This window comes from Stegostoma tigrinum, chromosome 1 (assembly GCF_030684315.1).
Source record: "Stegostoma tigrinum isolate sSteTig4 chromosome 1, sSteTig4.hap1, whole genome shotgun sequence".
In the NCBI taxonomy this organism is placed as follows: Eukaryota; Metazoa; Chordata; class Chondrichthyes; order Orectolobiformes; family Stegostomatidae; genus Stegostoma; species Stegostoma tigrinum.
The window spans coordinates 100,722,463-100,743,044 of NC_081354.1; the positions used below are offsets into that span (position 1 = coordinate 100,722,463).

Consider the following 20,582-nt stretch of genomic DNA (forward strand, 5'->3'; position numbering starts at 1 on the left):
ACAGCACAGAAATAGACCCTTCAGTCCAACTCATCCAAGCTGACTAGATAGCCTAAATTAATCTAGTCCTATGAGCCAGTATTTGGCCCATATTCCTCTAAATCCTTCCTATTCATATACCCATTCAGATGCCTTTTAAACGTTGTAATTTTACCAGCCTCCATCACCGCCTCTGGCAGGTCATTCCATACACACTCTATTCTATGCATGGAAAGATGGCCCTTTAGGTCCCTTTTAAGTCTTTCCCCTCTCGCCTTAAACCAATGGTCTCTGGTTTTGGACTCCCCCACCCTAGGGAAAAGACCTTGACTATTCACTTTAGCCATGGCCTGTCCATTTGCTCGAACGCTTTGTGTAATCCTTAATGCTTAGTCCTAAAATGTTTTATTTCTTTTCCAAAAGTGCGTTAATGAAGAATTTTTTGTGTATCTTTGTTGCTCCTGTCTTCATCTCTTTAGTAAGGAAACGCTACTTTCCTCATTTTTTTTTGAGCACCACATCCTCAAATGGCTGTTGTTTTGGGTAACATCGCTAAAGTGTTCGACAAGGTTTCACATGGTAGGTTGGTTAGTAAGGTTGGATGACTTGTGATCCGGGGGAGCTAACCAATTTGATACAAAAGTGGCTTGAAGGTAGAAGACAGAGGGTGCTGGTGGAGGGAATTTTTTTTCTGGGCTGGAGGCCTGTGACCAGTGATGTGTCACAACAATCAGTGGTGGGCCACTGCTTTTAGTCATATATATAAATGATGGGATGTGAATATCGGAGGTATGGTTAGTAAGTTTGCAGATGACACCAAAATTGACGGTGAACTGACAGTGAGGAAGATTATCTTAGAGTACAACAGGACCATGGTCAAATGAGCTAATAGGCTGAGGAGTGGCAGATACAGCTGAATTTAGATAAATGTGAGGTGTTGCATTTTAGTAAGGCAAAACAGGGCAGAACTTCTACAGTAAATGGTAAGGCCCTGGAGGGTGTTCCTGAACAAAGAGATCAGGGATGCAGGTGCATAGTTCCATGAGAGTGGAGTTGCAGTTAGACAGGGTGGCAAAGGAGGCATTTGATGTACTTCCCTTAATTGCATATTATTGCATATGGGAGTTGGGATGTCACGTTGAGGCTATACAGGACATTATTGAAGTCAGGTTTGGAATACTGTATACAATTCTGGTTGCCCTTTTTTGGAAGGATGGGTGTTAAGTTTGAGAGGGCTCAGAAAAGATTTACAAGGATGCTGCCAGGATTGGGGGGGGTTTGAGCTGTATGGAAAGGCTGAATAGGCTGGGATATTTTTCCCTGGAGCATCAGAGCTTGAGGAAGGACCTTTTAGAAGTTTACAAAATCATGAGGAGTATAGATAGGTGAATAGCCAAAGTCTTTGATCTAGTGCGAGGGGAGTTCAAAACTGGAGGACACAGGCTTAAGGTGAGAGGTGAAAGATTTTAAAGGAACCTGAGAGGTAACTTTTTCAAGCAGAGGACATGTCTGGAATGAGCTGCCAGAGGAAGTGGTGGAGTCTGCAACAATTACAACAGCTAAAAGGCATCTGGGTGGATATATGAGCAGGAAGGGTTTAGCAGGTATGGGCCAAATGCTGGCAAATGGGATGAGGTCAGATTGGGATGTCAGATCGGTGTGGATGACTTGAACAGTACACTTTGTTTCTGTGCTGTATGACTCTATGACTCGATAACTGATAATGTATTTTACACTAGTTAATTTAAAACAATTCACTGAACTCAGTTTTAAGCATTTATTATCTTTGACATGGATGGTAAAACTCCAAATATTTATTTAATGAATACTTAAGGTGAAGAAGTTTAGGATTCATTTTCTGACTTCTAATTAAAGTTTTACTAGACGTTTCCAAGTCATGAAATTCTTACGTAAGGACTCATCCCAAGACTATTTAAAAATTTTTTCCATTTAATTAAGTTCTTTGAAATTGCTGATCAATCTTGTTGTTCTCCTTGTTAAGACAAAATAAATGTTTATTTTATGCTTCAGTGGCCAGAATTGCACATATTACCCAAATCATGCCCTTACCAGATTGTTGTTCAACTTCAGTGTAGCTATTTTGTTGGTAACTTCTTTGATCCCATGAATAGAGATAGGATACTAATGGTACAGCATGATTCTGTGAAAACTACATGCTTCAAATGTGGTTTCCAGCTAGGAGTGTAGTTTTAATGAATTTACTCAATATTTATTGATTTGGCAGCACAGTTGTGTAGGTTTGAATGACATTTACAGAATATAGCTAACATAGATATTCTGGGTATGTGAAGTTAGCTGAAGTTAGGATATCTAAACTGTCATATATCTTAGTTGACAAAAAACTGACCATCAACAATGGAGACAGTCAACAAGAGAATTTTACTGGATAGTAGAAAATGGTATTAGTTATTTTACCCCTCTCCATCTGAGGAGATTTTTTTTCTAACTCTGGTCACCCTGTTTTAGGAATGAAGTTAGTCAACTGGAAAGGATGCAGAAAAGGATTTACAGGGATGTTACCGAGGCTGGAAGGTTTGTGTTATAAGGAGAAATTGGATAGGCTGGGACTTGCTTTCTCTGAAGTGTAAGAGGTTGAGGCGTGAACTTATAGAGGTTTATAAAATCGCTTTGTGGAACACCTACGCTCGGTTTGCGACAAACGACTGCACCCCCCAGTCACAAACCATTTCAACTCCCCCTCCCACTCCTTGGATGACATGTCCATCTGGGGCCTCCTACAGTGCCACAACGATGCCACCCGAAGGCTCCAGGAACAGCAGCTCATATTTCGCTTGGGAACCCGGCAGCCCAATGGTATCAATGTGGACTTCACAAACTTCAAAGTCTTCCCACCCCCGACCACATCCCAAAACCAGCCCAGCTCGTCCCTGCCTCCCTAACCAGTCCATCCTTCCTCCCACCTATCCACTCCTCCCACCTATCAGCCTCACCCCGCCTCCTTAACCTGTCCGTCCTCCCTGGACTGACCTATCCCCACCCTAACTCCCTACTGGCTCCATACCTGCCTCTTTGACCTGTCTGTCTCCTCTCCACTCTCTGCTCCTTTTTCATCTTCCACCCTTCTCCTTCTCTCTCTCTGTTTATTTCAGAGCCCCCTTCCCCTCCCCCATTTCTGAAGAATGGTCCAGACCCAAAACATCAGCTTTCCTGCTCCTCTGATGCTGCTTGGCCAGTTGTGTTCAGCCAGCTCTACACCTAGTTATCTCAAATTTCTGCTTCTACGTCTTTTGGCTTTATAGTTCCCCTATCACAGACCCATTCTAGCAGGTATGTCCTTTAGGATTTTGCAGCTTGATCCGTGTGCTGCTGCTGAGCTATTCTTAGAGGTGCACATTGAAGTCTCCCAACCAAAGTTTATTCTGTGGCTTGCCATCCTTAGTATTTCTCCCAAGTCGTCTTCAAATTGGAGAAGGGCTGAATTGTCAGTTGATAGAGGATAGTGTGTAGTAATCAGCAGGAGATTTTCTTGCCGTTGTTTAACCTGATGCTATGAGACTACATGGGGTCCAGAATCAATGCTGAGGACTCCCAGGACAGCCTCCTCTTGACCGTCTACCCCCATTGCGCCACTACTTCAGCTGGGTCTGTCCTGCTATTAGGGGAAGACATACTCTGGAATGGTCACGGTAGTGTCTGAAACATCGTTTGTGAAGTATGCTTCTATGAGTTTGTCTATTCCGTGACCAGTCTGAGCCTGCTCTCTCAATTTTGGCACTAGTTCATAAAAGTTTGTGTGTAGTTTATATCTCAGGACTTCAATCCTCTGTTGTCATTCATTATCTTCCCTTAAATGAATGCCCTGTTCAAACACAATACTTTATGTTGGTAGCTAACACTTCAACCCGGATCGCCGAATGAAGCAACTAACCCGGCATTCTGCAACAACCACCTGGGCGCTTAGAATACTGCAACACTAAGCTCTCCAATCAGGGGCTACCACGCCGTCGACAGCCCACCTGCCATCACTGTGACGTCAAGCAAAGCGTGTTGCGTTGTGCGGGGGGCGGGGTTAGTGTTTTACTCTCGCGAGAGGTTCGGTTTCTCAGGAGTTCGCTCGAGTCGAGGTTAAGCCGGCATCGAGGCGATGACAAGGCGGTCAGGCAGAGAGGGGGAGAGCGCGCCATGAACCGATTTAAAGTGGGTCAAGCGGGCGTTACTTACTGGCAGGAGCACGCAGACAGGTGAGCGAGCGAGAGGGACACACAGGTTTGGGAAGGTTGCAGTAATCAAGCAGTACGCCATTAAACAGTAAAGACGAGACACGCCTGTGAATGGAGAGCTCCTGGCAGTTTGGGCTCGTGCTCGGCGGTTCGAGTGATTTGAATGTTTAAATGAAACGGCCGGTGGCCCTAGGGCAGGCTAATGACCTCCCTCTTTATTTATTCTAGTCGGGTTCAGCGCACTGTGAGAGATTGCCAACGGTCTGTTTATTTCCCTGTTCTGTTTCGCAGAGCAACTCTTGATTCTTGCTGCTGTCACTGCCGGATTTCTCCCTTTTGTCCTGGTCAAAAAAAAAATCCCCGCTTGGAATGACTAGTCCAGCAGCCCCGCATCCTGTCGATCTCCCGGCCGCAAAATCCGAAGGAAGGTTCTGGACAGTAACTGTTAAACGTGAAAACGTTGACCACCACTAGTCGATGTCCTCAAGGCTTGATCATGTGACATCTCATCTTCTGATGTAGAAACACTGCATTTATTTTTTCCATTGGTTTTTGTTAATGTCTTGAGCCGTGTTTAATCAGGCAGACCCCAGATGTGGACGACTAGTTGTATTCTGTCCACCAGGACGGCAGTGGTCTAGGTACGACGGCAAATAGCCCAAACGAAACCAGTCAGTTGAATTTGAGGAAATCTCTTATTGGTCGGAGTCGTAGCTGTTATAAAAGGAAGATGGTTGTGGTTTTTGGCGATCATTTTTCTCAGCCTTAGGACATTTCTACAGGAGTTCCTCAGGGCAGTGCCCTAGGCCCAACCATCATTAGTTTTTTTTCACCAATGACCTGGCTGCCATTAGGTCAGGATTTGGAATGTTTGAAGATTGCATAATGTTACATAGCATTTGTCACTCCTCTTCTACTGAAGTACCTGTAAATGTGTACAGAAAGACTTGCAAATTTACAGGTTGTTCAGAGGTGAGTAATATTTCCTGGTGATGTTATAGCCCAATGAGAGTATCTGTCAAAAAAATCTGACCCTTGACATATAAACATTTCCATTGCTAAATGCCCCATTGTCAACATTGGTAGAGGGAGGATTGGTATAAGGGGAAACAGTGGTGTGCGTGCGTGGTTACTGTTGGCTCGAAATACAGTATTTCAAAAAGGCAGCTTACCAACATCATCTTGAGCAATTTGGAATGTGCAATAAATGTTTGCTTAGCCAGCGATGAACAAATTCCACAAATCTTAAAAGAAATTGGACCAGTTTCTGCCATCAGTTTGGTGAATCTTCGTTGCACTCCTTCTGTAGCCAGAGCATCCGTGCCAGATAAGGGGACCAAAACAGCGCACAGTACTCTCGTAATGGTCTAGAGGTGCAATGTAGTTGCAGCAAGATATCCCTGCACTTGTGATTGCTTTCAGTGACTTATGGACAAGGACTCTCAGGTCTTGTTGTATCTTGCCCCCTTATCAATCTTTTGCAATTCAGATGGTAATCTTCCTAATCTGGTGGTGCTGGTGGTTGTTGGTACTAATCAGCCGCCTTGTTTTTCTACCAAAGTGGATAACCTTCTATTTATTCCACATTATACTACTTCTGACACTCATTTTCTCACAACTCAACTTGTCCAAATCAAGCTGAATTGTCTCTGCATCCTCACAGCTCACTGTCTCATCCAGTTTTGTCATCTGCAAAGTTGAAAATATTACATTAATATCTGGAGGGAAGACAGACAGGTCAAGGAGGTGGGGATGAAGCCATGATAGGTGAGTGTACTAAGAAAGGCAATGTGGCTATAGTACCTGGTTTGCTTCAGGATGTGGTCGAGCAGTTTCAGGGCCAAAGAGATTACCAAAGGGTTGCAGTTGGATAGAGATCCACTGAGGTCTTTTCGGAGGGAAGAGGGTAACCTCTTTAAGGTAGGCATCCTTAGAAGAGGCTTTGCAGTGGGGTTAGAACTCGCTCAGAGAAAGTAGGAACTGCCAATACTGGAGTCTGAGATAACAAAGCATAGAGTTGGATGAACGCAACAGGTCAGGCAGCATCAGGGAAGCAGGAAAGCCTATGTCCTGAAGCAATCCGGGTATACAATCACATTGCCTTTCTTAGTACCCTCACCTGTACTGGCTTAATCCCTGCCTCCTTGACCTGTCTGTCTTCTCTCCGCTTATAAGACCATAAGACATCGGAGTGGAAGTAAGGCCATTCGGCCCATCAAGTCCACTCCGCCATTTAAATCATGGCTGATGGGCATTTCAACACCACTTCACTGCACTCTCCCCGTAGCCCTTGATTCCTTTTGAGATCAAGAATTTGTTGATCTCTGCCTTGAAGACATCCAACGTCCCGGCCTCCGCTGCACTCTGCGGCAATGAATTTCACAAGCCCACCACTCTCTGGCTGAAGAAATGTCGTCTCATTTCAGTTTTAAATTTACCCCCTCTAATTTTAAGGCTGTGCCCACGGGTCCTAGTCTCCCCACCTAACAGAAACAACTTGCTAGCTTCTAAACCATACATTATCTTGTAAGTTTCTATTAGATCTCCCCCTCTATCTGCTCCTCCCTCCACCTTCCATCATCACCTCCCCCACTCTGTTTATTTCAGAGCCCCCTTCTCCTCCTCCATTTCTGAAGAAGGGTTTGGACCTGAAACTTCAGCTTTCCTGCTCCTCTGATGCTGCCTGGCCTATTGTGTTAATCTAGTTCTACACCTTGTTATCTCAGACTCCATTGGCAGTTCCTACTATCTCTTACATTAATATCTGTTGTGAATAGCTGGGATCCAAGCAGTGATCCTTGCAGTGTCCCTCTAATCACTGCTACCATTTCAAAGAATTAAACAGGTTTTTCTACTGTTCCCTGTCTGTCAAACACTTAACTATCCATGTAAACTACCCCAAATCTTGTCCTTTAATGTGGGATTTTATTGAACGCCTTCTGAAATTACAAGTAAACCATATCTGCTTTCTTCCCCCTTCAATTCTACTAGTTACAAACATCCTCAAAATTATAGTAGATATTTCAAATGTGATTTCGCTTTTCTAAATCTATGCTGACTGATCTTGCCAGTTTTCTAAGTAAGAGATAAGTGACTGATATTCATTTGTAAACAAGAACCAGATATTCATTATGAAGCAAAAGATGCACTGTCCTTGTCGATAGATTTGGCTACCCTTTTGATACTACTTTGCATATGCTGTATCTGGTGGTGACTGCCAGCTGCCTAAACATATTTTGAGGTCAGGTTTTATAATCAAGGATGTGAATTCGGATTGACATGTCAAAATTGCCAGAATAAACTGACATAGATGAAAGACAGGAGTTGCCCAAATGAGTTGTAGATATTTTCTGATCAACCTGCTCAGTGATGCTATTACATTAGCAGGCGAAACTTAAACTCAGGCCTATTGGTTCAGAGGTAGCGGCACTACCACTGTGCCACAAGAAACCCCTTCAGATAAATGTAGACTGGGAATTTGGGATGCTTCACTACCTAGTAGCAACATTTCAAACTCATTGCCTGGGATCAAACTATGCAAAGGGAATTATGTCTAACAGTGGATGTAACAAGACATGAGAAACTTTGTCTGGTTCACATGCTGATGCTCTCGTGTAAATATTTCCTAATTAACCAGTTCAGAGATGTTCTTGCACACCTCGAGTGGGTGAGACTTAAACTTTGGCCTTATGGTCCAAAAATTTGGACACATTCCTGCGAGAGCCCTGATCCTCCCTTGTAACCTCTCTCCCTCTTGATCACACTGTTCCTCCTCTTGAAATGTTTGTTTCCAATTCCTTTTTAAATCATCTTCCGTCTCTGTCCCATTCACCACTTTTGTTCAAAGTCCTCGGTTCAAAAACCTATCTGCATGTCTTCCCAGGCAAGGAGCCTCTAATTTCCCTGCTTTTCTACTAGCTTTCCACTTGGGCACTTTAATGTTTTCCTTGATGACCCTGTTCTATAGACAAAAGGATGGGTGAGGTTGGCTTCAGGAATATAGATTTTATTTTTAGAATTAACATTTATTGTCATGTGTACTTGGGTTTTGTATGCAATTTTTTAACATGATGGCAGAGTAGCACTTCTGAGTCTGGGTCTCATCCACTTCTGCTTTTCTTTTCATTTTCTTTTCCTCACTTTTCTTGGTTTTTTTTCTCTCACTCTTGCTGAAGAGCTCAGTTGTGGCGATGGCATTGGTGACGGCGAGTGAGTCCAGCGCAGACTTGAACATGCCCAGAAGCATGGACTTGCAGCAGTGGAGGCAAGCTTGGATTCCCAGCGGCTTCTGCAAAAACAAGGTGGTCCTAGTGCCAACTCACGGCTGCTTCAGCAGAAGCAAGTTTGGGTTCCTAGCAGCATCTGCGTCCAGTTCAGATTACTGAAGGCAGAGGTGAGTTTGGGCTCGGTATGAGACTAGCTTCAGTGGCTTCACCAGTGAGATGGATGTGAAGCGGACTCATGGAAGCAATGGAACTGAGTTTGGGCAGCAGGTGGCATCTGCATTGACGAGGTCCAGCGAGGGCATTAGTGGAGGCAAGATGGTGCCGCAGAGTGGTGACTTGCGTTCCAGCAGTGAAGATGCAGCGAAAGGGATCATGCCTGGCCCTCCAGACCCATAGTGGAAGAACTGTAAATAGAACATAGAACATAGAACAGTACAGCACAGAACAGGCCCTTCAGCCCACAATGTTGTGCCGACCATTGATCCTCATGGATGCACCCTCAAATTTCTGTGACCATATGCATGTCCAGCAGTCTCTTAAATGACCCCAATGACCTTGCTTCCACAACTGCTGCTGGCAACGCATTCCATGCTCTCACAACTCTCTGCGTAAAGAACCTGCCTCTGACATCCCCTCTATACTTTCCACCAACCAGCTTAAAACTATGACCCCTCGTGCTAGCCATTTCTGCCCTGGGAAATAGTCTCTGGCTATCGACTCTATCTATGCCTCTCATTATCTTGTATACCTCAATTAGGTCCCCTCTCCTCCTCCTTTTCTCCAATGAAAAGAGACCGAGCTCAGTCAACCTCTCTTCATAAGATAAGCCCTCCAGTCCAGGCAGCATCCTGGTAAACCTCCTCTGAACCCTCTCCAAAGCATCCACATCTTTCCTATAATAGGGCGCCCAGAACTGGACGCAGTATTCCAAGTGCGGTCTAACCAAAGTTTTATAGAGCTGCAACAAGATCTCACGACTCTTAAACTCAATCCCCCTGTTAATGAAAGCCAAAACACCATATGCTTTCTTAACAACCCTGTCCACTTGGGTGGCCATTTTAAGGGATCTATGTATCTGCACACCAAGATCCCTCTGTTCCTCCACGCTGCCAAGAATCCTATCCTTAATCCTGTACTCAGCTTTCAAATTCGACCTTCCAAAATGCATCACCTCGCATTTATCCAGGTTGAACTCCATCTGCCACCTCTCAGCCCATCTCTGCATCCTGTCAATGTCCCGCTGCAGCCTACAACAGCCCTCTACACTGTCAACGACACCTCCGACCTTTGTGTCGTCTGCAAACTTGCTGACCCATCCTTCAATTCCCTCGTCCAAGTCATTAATAAAAATTACAAACAGTAGAGGCCCAAGGACAGAGCCCTGTGGAACCCCACTCACCACTGACTTCCAGGCAGAATATTTTCCTTCTACTACCACTCGCTGTCTTCTGTTGGCCAGCCAATTCTGTATCCAAGCAGCTAAGTTCCCCTGTATCCCATTCCTCCTGACCTTCTGAATGAGCCTTCCATGGGGAACCTTATCAAATGCCTTACTGAAGTCCATATACACCACATCCACAGCTTGACCCTCATCAACCTTACTAGTCACATCCTCAAAAAATTCGATAAGGTTTGTAAGGCATGACCTACCCGTCACAAAGCCGTGTTGACTGTATTTGATCAAGCCATGCTCTTCCAGATGGTCATAAATCTTATCCCTCAGAATCCTTTCTAACACCTTGCAGACGACAGACGTGAGACTTACCGGTCTATAATTGCCGGGGATTTCCCTATTTCCTTTCTTGAAGAGAGGAATTACATTTGCCTCTCTCCAGTCCTCAGGTACGACTCCAGTGGAGAGCGAGGATGCAAAGATCTTCGCAAGTGGCGAAGCAATTGCATTTCTCGCTTCCCAAAGCAGCCGAGGACAAATCTGATCCGGGCCTGGCGACTTGTCAATCTTAATGTTTGACAAAATTTTCAGTACATCAGCTTCCTCTATCTCTATCCATTCCAGCATGCACACCTGCTCTTCAAAGGTTTCATTCACTACACAGGTCGTTTCTTTCGTAAAGACAGAAGCAAAAAACTCATTTAGGGCTTCCCCTACCTCCTCAGGCTCCACACACAAGTTCCCTATGCTATCCCTGATCGGCCCTACTCTTTCTTTGACCATTCTCTTATTCCTCACGTAAGTGTAAAATGCCTTTGTGTTTTCCCGGATTCCTTCTGCCAAGCCTTTCTCGTGCCCCCTCCTGGCTCTCCTCAGACCATTTTTGAGCTCCTTCCTTGCCTGCATGTAATCCTCTCTAGCTGAACTTGACCCTAGCTTCCTCCACCTTATGTAAGCTACCTTCTTCCTTTTCACTAGAAGCTCCACCGCTCTCGTCATCCAAGGTTCCTTTATCTTACCCCTTCTTGCCTGTCTCAGAGGGACATATTTACTCATCACTCCCAACAACTGTTCCTTAAACCATCTCCACATGTCTATAGTTCCCTTACCATGGAACAACTGCTCCCAGTCCATGCTTCCTAACTCGTGTCTAATCGCATCATAGTTTCCTCTTCCCCAATTAAATATCCTCCCATTCTGCCTAATCCTCTCCTTCTCCATAGCTATGTAGAATGAGAGAGTGTTATGGTCACTATCACCAAAATGCTCTCCCACCACAAGATCTGATACCTGCCCCGGCTCGTTTCCGAGCACCAAGTCTAGAATGGCCTCTCCCCTCGTCGGCCTGTCAACGTACTGCGTTAGGAAACCCTCCTGAACACACCTTACAAAAACAGCTCCATTCAAATCTTCTGCTCGAAGGAGGTTCCAATCAATATTAGGAAAGTTAAAGTCACCCATTACAACAACCCTACTGCGTCCACACTTTTCCAAAATCTGTCGACCTATGCTTTCTACAATCTCCCTGCTGCTATTGGGGGGCCTGTAGTAAACCCCTAACGAGGTGACTACTCCCTTGCTGTTCCTAATTTCCACCCATACTGACTCAGTAGGCAGATCTTCCTCGACAATGGAAGCTTCTGTAGCTGTGATACCCTCTCTGATTAGTAGTGCTACACCCCCTCCTCTTTTTCCCCCCTCCCTATTCTTTTTAAATGTTCTAAACCCTGGAATATCCAGCAACCATTCCAGCCCATGAGAAACCCATGTCTCTGTTATGGCCACAACATCATAGCACCAGGTACTGATCCATGCTCTAAGTTCATCACTTTTATTCCTGATACTCCTTGCATTAAAGCAAACACACTTTAACCGATCCCTTGGTTCCTTCCCAGGAAAATCCTTCCCACTAGCTGGTCTACCTCTTGCGACTGCCTCACCTGCATCAACGCTCACCTCTGGTATACAGCTCAGGTTCCCACCCCCCTGCCATACTAGTTTAAACCCTCTCGAACTACTCGAGCAAACCTTCCACCCAGGACATTGGTCCCCTTCCAGTTCAGATGCAACCCGTCCTTCTTGTACAGGTCCCACCTTCCCCAGAAGGCATCCCAATTATCAACATATCTGAAACCCTCCCTCCTACACCAGCTGCGTAGCCACGTGTTCAGCTGCGCCCGCTCCCTGTTCCTCACCTCGCTATCTCGTGGCACCGGTAGTAAACCAGAGAACACTACTCTGTTCGTCCTGCTCTGCAGCTTCCATCCTAACTCCCTGAAATCACTTTTTATATCCTCAAACCTATTTCTGGCTATATCATTTGTGCCAATATGTAACACGATTTCTGGCTGTTCACCCTCCCCTTTCAGAACTTTATACACCCGATCGGAGACGTCCCGGACCCTGGCACCAGGGAGGCAACATACCTTCCGGGAATCCCGATCCTGCCCACAAAATCTCCTGTCAATTCCCCTAACTATCGAGTCCCCTACCACGAGTACTTTTCTATTCTGCCCCCTTCCCTTCTTTGCCACAGTGTCAGGGTCAGTGCCAGAGAACTGACTACTATGGCTTTCCTCTGGTAGGTCAACCCCCCCAGCAGTATCCAAAACGGTATACTTATTGCTGAGGGGAATGCCCACAGGGGATCTCTGCACTGTCTGTCTGTCCCCTTTCCTCCCCCTAACTGTAACCCATCTATCCTCGTCCTGAGCCTTAGGAGTGACCAACTCCCGATAACTCCTCTCAATTACCCCCTCTGCCTCCCGAATGATCCGTAGTTCATCCAGCTCCAGCTCCATTTCCCTAACACGGTTTTCAAGGAGCTGTAGCTGGGTGCACTTCCCGCAGATGTAGCCAGCGGAGACGTGTGCCACATCTCCCAACTGCCACATTTTGCAGGAGGAGCAAGCAACTGCCCTAGCATCCATACCCCACTTATCTGAACACCCACTCAATACTAAAGCAGAAAGCTCACTTCAAGTAATAATAACAAATTAATAACAAACTTATGTTCACTAGAGAAAGTTTAGAATGAACCTTACCTTATTAACTAGGTTAGAGGAAAGTTGAATACTTTTTCCTTGTTTCTTTGTTTTTCTACCTTTACATCCTATGTTTTGGTTTATTTTTCAGAATTTTAAAACAATGATGGAGTGGCAACACTGTACAACACTTTTCACTATTTTGTAACGAAGTACATGTAACAATAAATATGTCAAATCCTTTGTACAGATACAGGAGTAGTCAGTTCTGATAGGACATGATAGTTCCATTCTTGTGCGATCTCGTTTTACAAGAAAATTGCACAAAAGACGCACCATTTAAACTAATGGGGCTGGAATCGCGTTATAGCCAATGAAGGTTCGCGTTCAACAAATAGCAGTATAAATTCTTCAATTGTGTAAAGCCAATTCGTGTTGAGGAAACATGTGTTATAACAGAACCCCCTGTATAGTGAAAAGTGTATAAAGTCGCCATTTTTCAACACCACCTTGGTTCACACTTGATTACAAAACTGGAAGTAAGAAAACAGCAAAAATAAAGGAGAAACAAATATACACAACTTGTTAAAGTTCAGCTTCTAATTAAGCAGTACCTTGATCCACAAATGTTCACTCCCTCTACCTCTGTTGCTCAGTAGCAAAGGCAGCTAGAGATGGGCAATAAATGCTGGCCCAGCCAGCTACACCGCCCGATGATCGAGGATGTACCGCTTAGATGAGTAGTGAAAGCCGATTCAGTAGCAACGTTCAAAACAGTGTTGTTTCTGTTATACTTGGAGAAAGACAGTTACAAAGTTATCAAAACATGGAGGAACAGGATTAATTATGAAACTCTTCCAGAGCCAGCTTTGGCATAGTGGGCTGAATGATCTCCTGTGCTGTCTTATATATTTCTCGTCAACTTATTCAGATATTATTACACAGCTCTGGAGCAACTGGGATTTGAACCTCCCACTGCAGGTCTAGAGGTAGGGATAATACCATTGCACCACAGCACCGACGGTGTTCTTCTCTCATTACGTGTAAGATGATGAAATTCATCTTTACCTCTTGGTTTCTCCACTGTTTTTTCGCCAAACTGCATGTTAGATATCTAATTATGAATAGTCTGCAGTTTCTATCAACTGTGTAGTAAAAACAGAAATATCTTTCTTTAGCTGAGTCTGCTCAAATGTTGTCTCATTATGGTGACTACTTCGAGATGTCTCCTTTTCATTTCAAGCATCTGTGCCACCGTGTACTTGACTAATGAAATACTTTCCATCCTTCATATTCTCCATATTTCAACACATCTAAAACTCTGCTCTCTGACCAATCTTCTATCCTGGCTGGTCAACATTGGCTGCTAGTTCCCTAATTTCACCAGTTATTCTTGTGTTTAAATCTTTCAAAATCTCACTTTTCTCATCTTAACATCCTCCAGCTAAAATCTTTGAAATCTCAAGATAAAATATTATTTTAAGATATGCTTTGCTATTATAGGTGCTTTAAAAATACAGTTTGCTTTCGATCAACCAAAGCACCTGGTACACAGTAGCTGGATTGATTATAGAAAAAGATTTTTTTCTTAGTGACGTTTGAATTTTTTTGATGACATCTTGGATGTGTTCCATTAATGTACTATGACTACATAAGTCCCGCTTGTCCCTGATGTGTTTTGACTTGAAAGATCTATAACAATGAAGTGACAAACTTGAGTATTAGCACAAACAGATTTGTTTTCCTTTGCCTAATCTTAGACCCTCTTCCCTGTTTGCTCACCATATCTTTTTGCTACTTGTTTTATTTGTTGACTAATTCCCTATGGATTGTACTTCAGCAATGGTTTATGACAGTGAATTTCATGTTCCACCAATGCTTGTGCAAGGTTTTAAATTTTTTCTCATTATTTAACTGATCCCTGTGCATAATCATCACTTTTTCCCAACTATCAGTAATCCTACCTACAACTGAAACTTCTCAAATATAAGCGTAACCTGTTATCATTAGTGAATCTGTTGCATCAATTTATTGACACGGCGATAGTAGGAACTGCCGATGCGCGAGAATCTGAGATAACACGGTGTGAAGCTGGATGAACACAGTGGGCCAAGCAGCATCAGAGGAGCAGGAAAGCTTGACGTTTTGGATCGGGACCCTTCTTCGGAAATGGGGGAGGGGAAGGGGATTCTGAAATAAATAGGGAGATGGGGAGGCAGATAGAAGATAGATAAAGGAGAAGGTAGGGTGAGAGGAGACAGACAGGTCAAAGAGGTGGGGTTAGAGCCAGTGAAGGTGAATGTAGTTGGAGGGGGGGGGATAGGTCAGTCCTGGGAGGACTGACAGGTCAGGGGGCGTGGGATGAGATGAGTGGGTAGGGGATGGGGTGGGGCTTGAGGTTGGAGGATGGTTAGGGAGGCAGGGACTAGCTGGGCTGGTTTTGGTATGTGGTCGAGGGAGGGGAGATTTTGAAGCTTGGGAAATCCACATTGATACCCTTGGGCTGCAAAGTTCTCAAGCGAAATACGAGATGCTGTTCCTGCATCTTTCGGGTGGCATCATTGTGGCAATGCAGGAGGCCCAGGATGTGTTGCCCGAGGAGTTGGGGGTGTGGGGAGGGGTGAAATTGAAATGGTTTGAGACTGGGAGGTGTAGTTGTTTGCTACAAACAGAATGTAGGTGAGCCGCAAAGCAGTCCCCAAGCCTCCGTTTGGTTTCCCCGATGTTACCTCCCCCCTCACCCTGATCCCAGGCCCGAGGAAGACTTTACACATAAAGCAGATGTTCACCTGCACGTCTGTCAATGTTATATGCTGTTGCCGTTGTGGCCTCTACATCGGGGAAACCAAACGGAGGTTTGGGGACCACTTTGCGGAACACCTACGCTCTGCTCACGACAAACAACTACACCTCCCAGTCGTGAACCATTTCAATTCAAACCCCCCCCCCCCCCCCCGAACAACACGTCCATCCTGGGCCTCCTGCATTGCCACAGTGATGGCACCCGAAAGATGCAGGAACAGCATCTCGCATTTCGCTTGGGAACTCTGCAGCTCAAGGGTGTCAATGTGGATTTCACAAGCTTCAAAATCTCCCCTCCCTTGACCACATGCCTAAACCAGCCCAGCTAGTCCCTGCCTCCCTAACCACTCCTCCCATCTAAAGTCCCACCCCCATCCCCTACCCACTAACTTCATCCCGTCCTCCGTGGACTGACTTATCTCTCCCCCCCCCCCCCCCCCACTACATTCACCTTCACTGGCTCTAACACCACCTCTTTGACCTGTCTGCCTCTTCTCACCCTATCTTCTCTTTTATCCATCTTCTATCCGCCTCCCCCGTCTTCCTATTTATTTCAGAATCCCTTTCCCCCATTTCTGAAGAAGGGTCCCGACTCAAAATGTCAAGCTTTCCTGCCCCTCTGATGCTGCTTGGCCCGCTGTGTTCTTCCAGCTTCACACCACGTTACATCAATTTATTGATATTGTTTTCTTCATTAAACTAGCTGAAAAACTTTGAAATTATTTATGTTTGCATTTTAAAATCTGATTTGTAAGAGAAGTATGAGAAAATCTGCATAATCTATTTCCAGAAATCTTTGTTTCAGAACTTGATCTGATTGCAATTATGTAATTTGGTTGCTTCTTCTGAGTTTTGTCTTTGTGTCACCTATTCAATTTTCGCCCTTAATGTGAGTATTTCAAAATATATGGTGGCCCTTCAGCTCTACAAATAATTGAAGTTGGGCAAAGTGTTTGCATAATTGTCAGGTGAACATATAATAGAATGGAGTTTCATTTATTTCACTTGTGCTTGTTAATAGGCCTTTCGTGGATTATTTGCATTTGAGATTCTGGTCAGCTGCCTATCGACTGTGTGTCTCATTTGTCACAGTAACTTTGGGATCAGTGTTAGCAGGGTAAGCTGTCATCTGTTTCTTTAATTGATTAAATTGTTAATAAGCAGTACAGTCTGAACCAGGGAAATGTCAATAAAAAAGTGAATTCAGTGTCAAATTAGGTATAGAAGACAGAATTTTAAAAAGCAACAAAAGTGAGAGACAAAAAATGTGAAATTCTAATGCTTAAAAATCTTCAATCACTAAAATTTGAAAGTATGAAATCTCAATCTTGTTTTTAAAAAAAAAATTCTGGCAGTTGTGGTTTGGCAAGAATTAAGATTTATAATTTAAATGGCATGGACATATTTTTGGTAAATATAGTATATGTCAGTTAAGTACGCTAAACCATCTAATTTAATGTACTAAATGGGTAGGTAAATGATTGTAGAAAATCTCATACAACGTCTTCCTAATTTACAAGTATGAGTGTGTGGGTAGATGGTCAGTGTAGTTCATGTCTGATTGGAAAAACCCAATTTCATTTTTGAAAAGTATACATTTACTAAATTATTTGGAATTAGCTAATAATTGTGATCATTTAGTAATCTATCTTGAGGCTAGTGGATAGAATAGGAGCCACCAATGGTCAGAACTCGTGATTATCCTGTTTGATTTAGCACCTTGTCTACTGTCTGTCAGGCAGTCAATATTTACCACTTAGTTATTTGTCAGTCCAGAACTTGTTATTGGGGGAGAAAAAACTTTGAAGCTTTTTGTTTTGCCTTAAGAAAATTAGCTGGAGTACTAGTTAAGAGGGAAATCCCAAATTTATAGTGAATGAGAAGAGTTGATTGGCAAATGGACTCATTAGAAATCCTGCCATGGGAAAGGAACCCTATTAGTGTTGATTGACAGTTAACAACCAGGCATTGTTTAAGTTTTAAACTAAACAGTTTGACTCTTGGTCATTGCATTAATCTGAGAAGTGAACCAGCAAATGGATGTCACCTGTTCTATTGAATTGAAATAGGCATGGTACATGTACATGATGATAAAATGTGAGGCTGGATGAACACAGCAGGCCCAGCAGCATCTCAGGAGCACAAAAGCTGACGTTTCGGGCCTAGCTTTTGTTCTCCTGAGATGCTGCTGGGCCTGCTGTGTTCATCCAGCCTACATTTTATTATCTTGGATTCTCCAGCATCTGCAGTTCCCATTATCAATGGTACATGTACATGTTCTTTTTGCCCATAAAGAGCTGGGTCCTGTACAGTTAGTTTTGTGTATCTTCTGGAACAAGGAGGTCTGCCACACTACAAGCCTGACAATCTTACAATGTGCTATCATACTACTTTAAGTGAATTTCAAACAGTTTACAAATATAAGCTGAATGCTATGACCATCTCTTCCATTCCTTCTGAATTGTCACCACACGTTATGTCCAAAAGGACTAGTGGTAGATGAATCTTTATCACTTTTGTAGCCCTGTCTCTGACCTGCGCTTTATTCCAGCGGATCTCTCTATAATTGAGCTATGTATTCTGGTGCCTGTTCGTTCTGCTTTTCTTTGTTCCAATTATTGGATACCATGATTAGTTTACATAGAGTATATATTTTACAAGTTTTAACATAAACTTGAAATAGTTTATTAAATGATTTAAGTTGATGGTTCTTAAGGAATAATTGTTTTCTCCTTTCTAATTAAATCCTGAAGAGGGTGTATGTAGTGCAAAGTTTATTTTTATAAAGTTGAAAAGTTGCAATTTCTAATTTTAAATCTCATCAACACTTAACTGAAATAAAGCAACAATCCAAAAAGGCAAGTATTAAGAGGCTGAGTCTCTGTTCTCTTCAGGTAAATAAAAGGCTGAGTTGTAAACTGGTGGATGGTTTCAAAATTTAAGAATTTTGAAGGTTCATACTGACAGAATGCTGTCCATTGTTGGTATACATAACTTTATTTACCAGCAGGATATTGGTGGAGCTGGTTGTGCCAGCATTCGTTGACCATCCCTAGGTGTCCTTGAGAGATTGGAAGTAAATTTTCTTGAACTCCTGTAACACACGTGCTGTTGGTAGACCTGCAGCGCTAATGTGATGTGTTTCATGATTTTGACCCAGCTACACTGAAGGAACAGTGATTATATTTCCAATTTAGGATGGTGAGTGCCTTGGAGGGGAACTTGCAAGTGGCGGTGTTCCCATATATCTGCTGCATTTATCTATCTGGATGGTCGTATTTGAAAGGTGCTATCTAAGGATCTTTGAATTTCTGCAGTGCATTGTAGACAAGACACATTTATACTGAGTGTCAGAGAGAGTGGTACCAATCAAGCAGACTGCTTTGTCCTGGACAGAGTCCAGTTTCTTAGGTGATGCTAGAGCTGCACTCATCAGGCAAGTATTCTATCACACTTGTGATTTATGCCTTGTAAATGGTAGACAGGCTTTGGGGAGTCAGGAGATCTGTTACTTCCTGTCGTATACGTGACTGTGACCTGCTATTGTAGCCACAGTAGTCATATGGCTCGTCTAATTCAGTTCTCAGGTCATGGTTATCTCAAGATGTAAGTAATGGGAGATTCATTGATAGCAACACTACTTAAGGTTGAGGGAAATAGTTAGATTGTGGTCTCATAAGAGAAGGTCATTAACATTTGTATGGTCTGAATAAGATTTGCCATGTCTGGATGCAGGGGTGGATATTGTCTAGGTCTTGCTCCATTTTGACATAAACTGCTTCAGTATCTGAGGAGACATGAGCAATGCTGCTCTTCACTGAACAACCCCCCTGCTCTGGGTCTTATGAAGTCCCTGAAGACATTGGGCTGAGGACTCGAACCTGGGGAGCTCCTGCACAAATGTCTAGAGCTGAGATGACATCCGATATCCAGCAACCACAACCATCTTCCTATACGCTAGGTATGACTCCAACTACGGGGAGTTTTTGCCCTGTTTCCCATTGATTTTACTTTTGCCAGTGCTCCTTAATGCCACAATTGATCAAATGCAGTAACATATTCGCCTCACCTCTTGAATTCAGCTCTATTGTCTGTGCTTGAACCAAGGCTGTAATGAGGTCCGGAGCTGAGTGGTTCCGATGGAACGTAAACTGGGCATCACTGAGTAGGTTCTGCTAGTTGGCACTATTTCTGACACTTCGAAATATGAGAAATATTTCACAGATAATATAATCATGTCGTGAATGAACAAATAACTAGTGACTAAAAGACTGAGTCTCTGCTTTCTTCTAATTATAAACTATTTCCTTGTGGTTTCCATTATATGAAGCTCAGAATCAATTAGTGTTGCCTGCTTTGGTTAGCTTATTTAATCCCAGCCCAAGGCTATCTTCACTTAGTCCCTTCCAAACTTTTGTCTTAATATTTTACTGTGTAGTTTGGATTTGAACTTTGAATTTCTTTCAGATTAGTTTTGATAAAATTATTTGATTTCGCTCAGTAATAATAGTATCTTACTGTACTGTGCATAAATTAATTTCTGATCAGCCCCCTTGCTTTTAGAAAAATAATTGCCCCAAGTGTAATTTTACTCAGTTTCTTATTAATATTGGTTAATCTTGCGATGTTAAATTCACCATTTTTTGTTTATAGCCTTATTTTTAATAGAAAGATATCCTTCTGCTTCAGTTCACTTAAAAGGCAATGGTAATTTATGTTGGCTAAAGTTTACATTGACAGTTTACACAACGTAGCAAAACAACCAAGGTGTATCATAAGTGAGAGAGAGAGAGAGCATCTGACTAATCAAGGCCAGAGGGAACTAACTGAAGATTTGATTTAAGTTTTATATATATTGGATTTTTTTTTTGAAGTTATTATGCACCTCTGGAGTTGGCAGGACTTGTATGAGTCGGGACACTATCACTGCCATGAGAGCTCTAGGAGAAAGTTTCATGTGTAGCCCCTTCCAGGTTTAAGCTGCACTACTTGTGGA

General features: G+C 43.3%; 1 protein-coding gene across 4 annotated transcripts in view; it reads left to right on the forward strand.

Moving 5' to 3' along the window:
- Window positions 1-4,041: 4,041 nt before the first annotated feature.
- The window catches only part of slc30a9 (solute carrier family 30 member 9), a 130,205-nt gene continuing 113,664 nt past the window's right edge, over window positions 4,042-20,582 (forward strand). For 2 of the 4 annotated variants that reach the window (XM_048530055.1, XM_048530092.1), the window contains exon 1: window positions 4,042-4,202. Coding sequence is in view for 1 of the 4 variants with exons in the window: in XM_059647399.1 (XP_059503382.1) it covers window positions 5,049-5,153; window positions 16,608-16,703 (201 nt within the window). In the remaining 3 variants the exon portion in view is untranslated. Of the gene's footprint in view, window positions 4,203-4,975; window positions 5,154-16,607; window positions 16,704-20,582 lie in introns of those variants that run through there. The other 2 variants (XM_048530082.1, XM_059647399.1) reach the window with 2 other exon arrangements.